This window comes from Limulus polyphemus, unplaced genomic scaffold, assembly GCF_000517525.1.
Source record: "Limulus polyphemus unplaced genomic scaffold, Limulus_polyphemus-2.1.2 Scaffold186, whole genome shotgun sequence".
In the NCBI taxonomy this organism is placed as follows: Eukaryota; Metazoa; Arthropoda; class Merostomata; order Xiphosura; family Limulidae; genus Limulus; species Limulus polyphemus.
Window position 1 is genome coordinate 432188 of NW_013665796.1, and position 11282 is coordinate 443469.

Consider the following 11282-nt stretch of genomic DNA (forward strand, 5'->3'; position numbering starts at 1 on the left):
CCGAAAAATACGCTAATTTTCGCTAACAGACAAGCTTATTTCTAGTTTGAAAAAAGACAAGCATTTGCTCAAAACATCGTCAAGAAAATATAACTAAAACTCAAGATTTTTTATGAGATTTATTTCCAAAACTGTAATTTCTTTATTTTACCATATTCGCATTTTTTTGTTTCTTCTTTCATACACACACGAGTAACTAGACATGTCTGTGTACCTTTACTCACAAACACGAGTAACTAGACATGTCTGTGTACCTTTACTCACACACACGAGTAACTAGACATGTCTGTGTACCTTTACTCACACACACGAGTAACTAGACATGTCTGTGTACACTGTATACACCACTTTCTTCACGACAAAGTCATCATTTTTCTGAGTAAATCTGGGATATTATACATATCTGTACTGTTCTGTACGCCTTCTTTTCTTAGATGTTGTTACTACACTGTACTGCTTTGTTTCTGTTAAATTAACAGGTGTCGTATGTGTGTCTATTTACTTTCTGACGTTTATAACCATAGTGATGAAGTACAACATGTTGTTAATGTAACACGTACAATGAGATAACCACTTGCTCTCTCTCTTTGTCTACACAAGCAACGGACGTAATAACGCTATTTTTCAAGTGCTACGTACACAACTATCTAAGGTAATTAAGTGCATATAAACATTCAGAGGGTAGTAGCGATCAACCGACCTTTGATCTCGATAGGTTGTAATATTTAGTTCAGAAAGAAAGAGCGTTTTATTAATTTCACCACCCGCACACACCGTTACAAATTATGTAAAGGTTATTTATGTGGATAGGTTTTCTAGATCAGGTTTATGTTTTATATTAAACGTTAAGTTGTCCAGTAGACTATCCTTGCTGTGCTCAAAGCAGCGATCGAGCCCGAAATTTTAGTGTTATTTAGTTCTTAAGATTACGGCTGAACCACCTGGCGACATTCTAGATAGGAGATGAGGATATTATGGTAGAACGACTCGTTTTACAGAAAATGTTCTCTACGTTGCAGTTCATTTTCACAAATTTTCAGCTCCTTCCCTCCACCTTTTTGTTTGGAGAAACTGAGTTCAATTCTACCCAGATTCTTTAAGTCATTCACGTGATAAGCAGGTAGTTTTTTAATAAATTAAAAAGATTGTTTCACTTATTTAACAAACTTGTTAATAAAGACGAAATATGTTTACACGAGCTTAATAATGTGTAGAATCAACAACTCCGCGTTACTAAAATCAGCTATTGAGACTGTCTTTTGTTTACACGAACTTAATAATGTGTAGAATCAACAACTCCGCATTACTAGAATCAGCTATTGAGACTGTCTTTTGTTTACACGAACTTAATAATATGTAGAATCAACAACTCCGCATTACTAGAATCAGCTATTGAGACTGTCTTTTGTTTACACGAACTTAATAATGTGTAGAATCAACAACTCCGCATTACTAGAATCAGCTATTGAGACTGTCTTTTTTTACACGAACTTAATAATGTGTAGAATCAACAACTCCGCGTTACTAAAATCAGCTATTGAGACTGTCTTTTGTTTACACGAACTTAATAATATGTAGAATCAACAACTCCGCATTACTATAATCAGCTATTGAGACTGTCTTTTGTTTACACGAACTTAATAATATGTAGAATCAACAACTCCGCATTACTATAATCAGCTATTGAGAGTGTCTTTTGTTTACACGAACTTAATAATATGTAGAATCAACAACTCCGCATTACTATAATCAGCTATTGAGACTGTCTTTTGTGCTTTCATCTTTTTCTGTCATTAGGTGGACGACACAATGTTTTCCTTCACAGATGCCTTCCTAGTGTTGTACTCGATGACCGACAGAGATAGTTTCGAAGATGCAGGACGAACTCTGGCTCTTTTGCGGTATTTAGGAACAAAATTGACTAAGGATATAATGGGTCCTGTGGGTCCTGATGCTTTTCCAAAAGCTCTCATTCTGGTCGGAAATAAATGCGACTTAGTTCGTAGTAGAGCAGTCACTGAGGAAGGTAACAAATATTTTGTTTCACTTCTGATCAATCAGTAGTTTAATTCTCGCTATTGTTGTCATACATTTTACATACAAGATACAAAGTACTATCTCACCAAAACCTAGTGTAAACAAACAATGTTTTTAACGATAATTGCACTTTCTTTTCTTTCTTTTTTTTTTCTGCCGGAAGAGTCTCTTGAGCTTATAAATCTTCTAACGATTAGCGATTAAAACCTCCTTACACGCTTAACACTGGTAATAGACTTGGCTCTATACTTACTTAACTTACCATGGTTCCACTTTTATAAGAATTTATTATCATAATAGATTTAATATGTTTCTTCTTCTGATATCTCACTAAAGTACTTATGCACAAAAGTTAAACGAAAATGGTAATTCCATCTAAATAATACAAAATACTTAAACTTCCTTTATTCACAATCTTACGACGAGACTTTTGTATATAGTTGATTAATTCACATTTTATGTGTTTATAAGTTCTAGTAGATTATAGTTGAGGAAGCTATCAGTACCGATTTCTAAACGAGCGAGTATTCATAACTTTGTATACCATATTTATTTGTTATTGGGGTAGTTTTGGGGTTGTTATGTAACTTAGTTATATATAACAAACTAACTCTACTCGGAATCACATGGTAATCAAACTTGTAATTTCATCTTGCCATTTTTACAGAGGGCCGAATCTTAGCGAACAAATACAATATTAAGTTCATCGAAACGTCTGTAGCAATAGCGCACAACGTAGATGAACTGCTAGTTGGGATCGTTAGCCAGATCCGTCTGAGGTCGAGTGTAACGAATGACGACAGCCCCATCTACAGGTCAAGACGTCTAAGTGGAAAGGCCCGTGGTTTGATGAGCAAATTTTTACACAAATGTGAACTGAAAGTTAGATCGTGCGATAATCTCTATGTTCTGTGATATTCTAAAAACTGTATCCTAATATGATGATATCTTTGAAGTCATATCATGTGCCTCATTTTTTTAGTGTGATCTTTACAACTGTAGTAATTGATGCAGTTGTATCATGTCAATATATTCTGAAATAAATCTTTACAATGTCTATCTAAGTTTTATCTAAGTATTACCTGCAAAAAAATCACCTTTTCCAAATGAAATCAAAGAAAATATATTGATATTTCAGGATTTCGAGAAACCGTTGAATTTTCGAACTTCGTATGAAACTTTCACATATTTTACAATATCCACAGCCTCAAGCTGCGACTTAACTAATGATCTCTTTATAACCAGATTAAAAACATGTCTTCGTTTTCGTTGTATAGATATAATTCCTATTGTCCTGCGACTCCTTTCAATAAAACTTGACATGGCCTGGTGGTTAGGACACTCGAGGCGCAATCTGTGGGTCGCGGGTTTTAATCCCGTAACCGAATATATTTGCTCTTTCAGGGGGAGTGGAACTAAAATGCGACGGTCAATATCCCACTATTCGTGGGTATAAAAAAAAACAGAACTTGACACTGACTTGCTAACCCTGGTCATTAAAAAAACAAAGAGGAAAAAATCCAACGGTTTTTCAAAAACCTAAAGCATCAAGACATTATATCATAAACTATCCATGATCAAATTCCTTCCGTCTGGCACCTGGTCAAAAATCTATTGAAGCATGTAGTTGATTAATTCACATCTTATGTGTTTATAAGTTCTAATAGATTGTTCATCTAATTGTTTCTTCAAGTTGAGGAAGCTATAGGTACCGATTTCTAAACGAGAGAGTATTCATAACTTAAGACTATTATGTTACGTTTGAGCTGAAGGCCTGAATATTAAACAAACTTATATTGTTAAATTAAGAAATAGTCTGCTGCAGCGGGAGTAGCGAATTAAATTGTAGATTAGGCCTCAACATCATCTTTTCGTTATTGAAGTTCATGGTGTGATGAAGAAAATAAATTAACAAAGAAATAGAAAAACATTGAAGCATACCTACCCACAACATTTAAAATTACAGTATTATCAGGTGTTAAGAAATAACTTTGAATTGTATCTCCAAAATTTTGAAATCTTCAGATGAACTATGCATAATCCGAGTACTCCTCTTTTTGAAAACAAATACCAACTCCCAATTTCACTAAAACTATATTGAGTAAAGCTGATTAATTTCGTTTCCAGAAGCGCTATCGGAAAAGAAACAATAGATAAAAACTGCTCGTTCAAACGTGTCGAACGATCGCTTAGAGATTAAATGAGATATCTTATACGTTTCATTGATTTACTACCAGACGGCGATCCAGGAAATTTATAACACAAACAAGTGCTTTATTTTATGGTCCTATAAATAAAAGTTTTTAATTCAAACCGTCAAAACACAAAATGTTTCTACTTTACTAAATTACTTGTTAGAATTAAAGTTGCACGCGCTTTTTAAAATACCAACAACCTAGCATGACGAACCTTTTCGACATTGTGTACATGACGGAACTATTTTTTTTGGTCTTCAGACGATCATAGTTTTATATTATATCGTTTCTTAATCAGGCGACTGTTCTCTTTAATCACGAACTTGCATGGCTTGGATTCTTTCCGTCTCTCAGTTGCTTGTCTGCTTGAAAACTTGATTACATAATAGAGTAACAGCACAGCAACGTCTGTTAATAATTATACCCGGTGTTTGCTCGCTGGAACAGCCAAACAAATAACAACAAAGTAATACGTTTTAACAGTCATTATGCTAACTCGCTAGGACAGTTAAGCAAATAACAACACATTAACGCCTGCCAGCAGTCATTATAAGGTGTTTACTCGCTAAGACAGTTAAGCAGGTAAGAACATAGAAACAACTGTTTACGATCATAAGCAGGTGTTTATTCGCTATGACAATCAAACAAGTAACGACACAGCAATGCCTGTTAACAGTCGTATCCAGGTATTTACTCACTAGAGCAGTCAAGCAAATTATAATATAGTAACACCTGTTAACAGTCATATTCAATTATTTACTCGTTCTAACAGTCAAGCAAATAAGAAGATAACAATTCCTTAACAGTCATACCCAGGTGTTTCCTCGCCAGGACAGTCAAGCAGATAACGCAGCAATAGTTGTTAACAGTCATAGCCGGATGTTTACTCTTTAGAACAGTCAAGCACATAAGAACACAGCAACGCAAATTAACTGTCATACCCAGGTGTTTTCTCGCTATGGCAGTCAAGCAGATAACGCAGCAATAGTTGTTAACAGTCATACCCGGATGTTTACTCTTTAGAACAGTCAAGCACATAAGAACACAGCAACGCAAATTAACTGTCATACCCAGGTGTTTACTTGCTAAGACAGCCAAACAAATAACACAGCAGCGTCTGTTAACAGTGATATCTAGGTGTTTACTCGCTAGGACAGTCAAGCAAACAGCCAGATAAAAGTATCCCAAGAGTTGGTGGTGGGTGTTGTTAAGTAACTGTATTCTCTCGTCTATTAGCAAAAACCAGGGGACGACTATGCACAAATATCTTTTTGCGTCACTTTGCACAAAAATTCTAAAATAAACAAACTAAAAGTCCGAGAAAGTTTGATTACAAGTCCCTTGAAAATAGATAATCCTAAGTGTAAGATTACCGTCTTTGGTAAGTTTGTTTCTAGAGTTATAAGCCTTTAGGCTTACCGCTGAATCTAATTAAAGGTATCATAAAGCTGCTCAGAAATTTAAGAAGAATCAACGAAAGACGTTATAAAAATAGTATGCAAAGTACATCAATTGTTGCTTCAATCAGTAATACTAGAGTGAAAACCACCACTAGGAGGCAGGCCGACTTGCTAAAATTCCTTTGTTTGTTATTAACCCAAAAGTTGCACCGTCCGCCGCGGAAATTAAACTCCAAATATTAAGGTTATAAGATCTCAAACTTATTGCTGGGCAACTAAGAGGGGAGGGGGATTATTTTGACAATAAAAGTTACAGATGAAACAAAAGGGATGAGTTATAGGATTAATCATGCGGCTAGCTACAACCTTCTGCACAACATCAAATCAATTTATAGATACTTCGGGATGATTGTTTGTTTGTTTTGAACTTCGCGCAAAGCTACACGAGGGCTATCTGCGCTAGCCGTACCTAATTTAGCAATGTAAGACTAGAGGGAAGGCAGCTAGTCATCACCACCCACCGCCAACTCTTGGGCTACTCTTTAACCAACGAATAGTGCGATTGACCGTCACATTATAACGCCCCCACGGCTGAAAGGGCGAGCATGTTTGGTGTGACGGGGATTCGAACCCGCGACCCTCAGATTGCGATGCCATGCCGGGCTTATTCGGGATGAAGAAAAATCACCTCCTTAGTGGCTTATTTTATAGTTTTTATCTTCAATAAAACAGTTCGAATCATTATTACACATTAAGCCAGTGTATTTTCTTGTAGCGAGTTGGATATGACATAACGCTTAAAGATTGTTAACTCTAGTTAAATAGTAAAAAACATTGTTGACGTAATTTGCGGATAGTCTCGATTTTTTTGTCAGTTATAAAGGATTGTAATTCATATTGTGCTTTAGTATCTTTTCTCGTTTGAGATAGAGTTCAATGAACGTTTTAAGGATCATTTATCCCACATCAAGGAAGATTTGAATTTTCAAATTACACTAACACGAAGTTTAAGTTAATTAAATAGTTTAATTTCTTCTTGATGAATGCGTTTGCTCGAAGCATAGAAACAAAAGTGGATTAACTGGCATCCATATGACATATTTTATTACAAATAACATACTCCTTGTATACTGTGTCCAACTGCAATTGCGTTCAGTTATTAAAACTTTTTATTTAAAAGCTATATTAGCTTCCTTAAGATACTCTCACATTTAGGTTCGTTTTATTCTTAAATTGTTTATAGTTTTGATTTATCTATCAATTCTATAGTCAGGGATTAGTTTTCAAATAGTTAGAAAGTAGTTATCTAGAATCCGTACTTTTCATCAGTTCATGAACAGTGTGAACGAACGGCGCCTTTATTCCTTGAGTTCATCCGCTTTCTTCAAATCCATTACACACTTCTGTAACCATGACAACATTTATTCCATTGTTTTACGTAAATACGAGATTTAGCTTCCAGTAAACATTTTTTTTTTGGTTTAAATGTATTATTCCTTACTCACCACTAATAAGCTAGAATTATCCGTTCTAGTAAACAACTCAGGGCATATTATGTTTTAAACAAATGCATGTGATTTGATGTGTTTAATATTCACTGATCGCAGTAGCTGTTTCTATCTAGTATTATTTAGAAAAACATCCATTAATATAATTGATTTATTCACATATCTTGTATTCAATTTAACGAAATTCCTGGAACTTCGGCTTTATTTTTTAAAAAAACTGTCGTTGTTTAATTAGTTCCAGCGACTCATTTAGATTCAGTTCAGTATAATTACTCAGGGAACAATTAGATTCGGTCTCATCCTATAAGATACAGTGCTTATAGCCAATAACATGTTTTGCTGCACATGATAAAGTACAATTTTTATTTCTTATTGCGTGTTTGTGTTCATCAAAAAGATATTGTTACTTATCTGTTGTTTGTTAATTTCCGGTGGAAATTCTTTCCGAGAAACTTCAGCGATACAAGCCCTTTCTTGGTTAATCCAGTTTTATCTTTCTCGATACAAACTTTTAGTACACAGTAGTTCCCACTGTCAGTACGTTTCTCGTCACTTTAAACGTAACTACATTTATAATATACGCCATAAATCACAGTGATTCACAATCTCGATAACTTCGCTTTCTACGAGTGCAAAACACACACACTAGCTCGAAACAGAATCATAAATTACCTGGAACTCTCTTCATTCATTCCCGCAGGCTTTCACTGCCAGGCTTATATAATAACGCAGGGGGCGTCTCGAATACACTCGGGCCTCCGCCATCATTCATGATCATTCGAGAAATTCATCACGTGTCACCAGGGTCACGTGACTTCCGCTGTCCTAACAATATTTTAGATTACGAGTTGTCTGACCGATATAGATAATGTTGGGTTCACACTTTATTTTATAAATTCCGCTTTTGTCCAAAGTTGTTAAGTTACATTTCAATGAAGGAAGAAGGCTACATATTTTCTTAAGGTGTTTATAAGCGATTTAGCAGTCAGTATATCTAGAAAAATGTTTTCCTATTTGGTTTGAGATCTTATATGAAAACAGGGTAGGCAAAGAATTTTATCTTTCTGCCTGCGGACTTACAATGCTAGAAACCGGGTTTCGATACCCATGGTGGTCAAAGCACAGATAGCCCATTGGGTAGCTTTGTGCTTAACTACAAACAATATATATTTTTTTATAAACAGTTGGAAGCGTATTAAGATAAGACAAAATTATTTTACTTTGGTAACAACGTTATCAATAATTATCTAGTCGTATTCTCTATGTATGACCACATGTTTAATATAACTAATTTCATTGAAAGGGTTAACATAGTTGGACGAAATAAGAAAAGCTTTGTAAACTAGAGTATGGAAATACCTTACGAAAAACTCTGTAAACTAGAGTATGGAATACACCAACCTGTTGATAAACGGGTAATCTGTATGTGACAGTACAGTGAATGCAAAAGGTTTCCGAAACTCTGAGGTTTTTAGGAAAAAATCAGAGCTTATAATTATCAAAACATCTAAAATATCAGCTGGTTATTTTGTTTATTTTTTATTGTAAATTTACGGTTGTCATGTGAAGTGTTTAATCGGTGGAAATAATTATATGGAATCTTCTGCCTCCCTACTACTTTGCGACAATTTTCTCGGCCTTTTGTATATCCTACAGAATTTAAATAAATATTCTACAGTAATCTAAGAAAACAGCTTATAAGTCATAGGGAAACGTAAATCTTATTCGAATCTGAACTTCGGAATACGGTTTAATAAATGAATATACACTAAGATGGTTATGATGACAAATCTTTTTTTACAATTATCAATCCTACTTATATTTCTTAATTTAAAATGACGAACTATATTTTTTTCCATTAAAACAAAAAATTAATCCCTTCTCTGAGAGGAATTAATTACGAAATAACTATAGTGAACGACAACCAATTAAGATCCACTTAAACTAAATGGCTTGTTATAACCTCAAAAGCTTTTTCCCGATGATTTGTCAATTCTCTTTAAAATGACTTTTTTTAATCAGTTTTTTTTCAATCTTTAAGAACACGTCTGTGAGCTATACATACTATACAGCTCCCCAGTGGCACAGCGATATGTCTGCGGACTTACAACGCTAGAAACCGGGTTTCGATACCCGTGGTGGGCAGAGCACAGATAGCCCATTGTGTAGCTTTGTGCTTAACTCCAAACAAACATACTATACAAATTATATTAAAAAGATTTCGAATATTGAACCATTGAACACGAAAATAACAGCAGTTATCTTTCTTAACACAGTTCAAAACCTAAATTCACCGAAAAACTAATCAAAACGAAAAATCAATAAACTAAAAAACCTTATGATCACAGCTTCAACTGACTATGTAGATGAAGAAATCAATTTTATAAAGCATTCTTTCATTCACACCAATAAATTTCCACAAACTATTGTCGAAAATGTTCCACCCAACCATCAGAACAAAAACCTCAAACTCAACTCACAAACAAAATCGACACTAAAAAATATAACACAGCATTACACTGCATTTTACTATCTATCCCTGCAATCAGTTGAAAAATAATAATCAACAGTTGGAGAAAACTTGCCATTAAACATAAAATTCCTGTTGACTTCAAATTCATTCAAAAACCCAGCCCTGAACTAAAATCATTACTAAGTAAAAGTTATTTAAAATCACACAATACCGACGTCATGTATAAAATAACGTGTAATAACTGTCCAGAATTCTACATCGAAGAAACCTGAACAAAATTGGAAACCAGATTCACCAAACATAATAAAATCCCCTCCCATGTTTACCATCAGTGGAACTAAAGAACAACAACAACACAATATATCTATACAAAACACTGTAATTTTAAACACACAACCAAACATCAACATACGCAAAATAAAGGAAGCTTTCTTAATTGAACAAAACAGCCCTACCATAAACCAACACCCCGGAGTATCAAAATACCTTTACTGAGCTATTAAGCAATCTCCCATTATGTGATCTCTTTATTAAATACTGTAACAGTATATATATTCCCGTGTCTATGTAAACTTCTTGTGCCTAATGATAGCATAAGTTTGTCGAAACGTTGTACATTTATAATAATTTTCTTCATTACCCACTTAAGCCGTCTTCAAACTTTTATTTTCTAAAAAGTGGGTTCCTCGTCATCAAATTTATAAAGAATATTTATCTTATTTGTAGTATTTCACGAAAACAACATTTTTTGTGTATATTTGGTAATCTCCCGTAAGTGGTCGTTGATTAGAATTTTGATTCATGTATATTTTGTGTTTAAATCTGCTTCCTGATGAAGAAAACCTTATAAATCGGACCATGCAAAAAAACTGGTTCTCGAAAAAATATTTAGACATGGTCCAACCCTGCGATATATTAATTGTGATGACAAATGAATTTTATGGTGAAGGGAAAATGCACAAAGGTATAACTTTTCATAAAAAATGTTTATAAATCTGTTGACTAAATTTTTAAAAATCTCTTACCGAAGGTGAACAGCCATAAATATATTGTAGCGCCATCTATTGGGTTTTTGACACAAACAGCCACTGGTGGTTATTATGTAATATGGTATTATCCCTAATTTAATTTATAATTGTATTCGTCTTTTTCCAAATATTCAAAGAACTCGTTGTAAGTATGATAACATATAATAAATAAAATTATAAGAATATAATAACATAAAATCCCGACTCAACCGTGATTTAAACGGGAGACTTCCACATCATAGTTGAGCGCTATAACCACTGTGACACCCAATCTTTGTAATCGAATGTTAACAAATAATTCAAATCCCAAATGTAAAGTATCATGTTATTCTGTTTTTTCCTAACAATGTAATATCTTGTTCTAAACATGAGGAGTTAATAATTTAAAAGTTATAAAAGAAAACAATCTCCACTTCACAGGGATTTTGAGCTCTAAGCCTTCTGCGAAAGACGAACCATTGAACCAATTTGAACGTTATCAAGAGTCGAGCGTTACAGACAAAGACTGTGTTAGAAACAGAGTGGCTTTTATATGTATACATCAGGTTGCCAAGAAATTAACGTAGCGTTTTGGAACGTACATCATGTATAATAGTTGAACGAACAGCCTAACCGTCACGTTAGTGTAGCCTATATAATGT

The 11282-nt window shown here is 34.2% G+C and overlaps 1 protein-coding gene across 1 annotated transcript in view; it reads left to right on the forward strand.

Moving 5' to 3' along the window:
- LOC106478163 (GTP-binding protein GEM-like) overlaps positions 1–3074 on the forward strand; it is a 9020-nt gene extending 5946 nt beyond the window's left edge. The window contains exons 3-4 of the mRNA XM_022381715.1: positions 1798–2026; positions 2705–3074. Coding sequence (XP_022237423.1) covers positions 1798–2026; positions 2705–2952 — 477 coding nt within the window. The 3' untranslated portion in view covers positions 2953–3074. The remainder of the gene's footprint in view (positions 1–1797; positions 2027–2704) is intronic.
- Positions 3075–11282: the final 8208 nt, after the last annotated feature.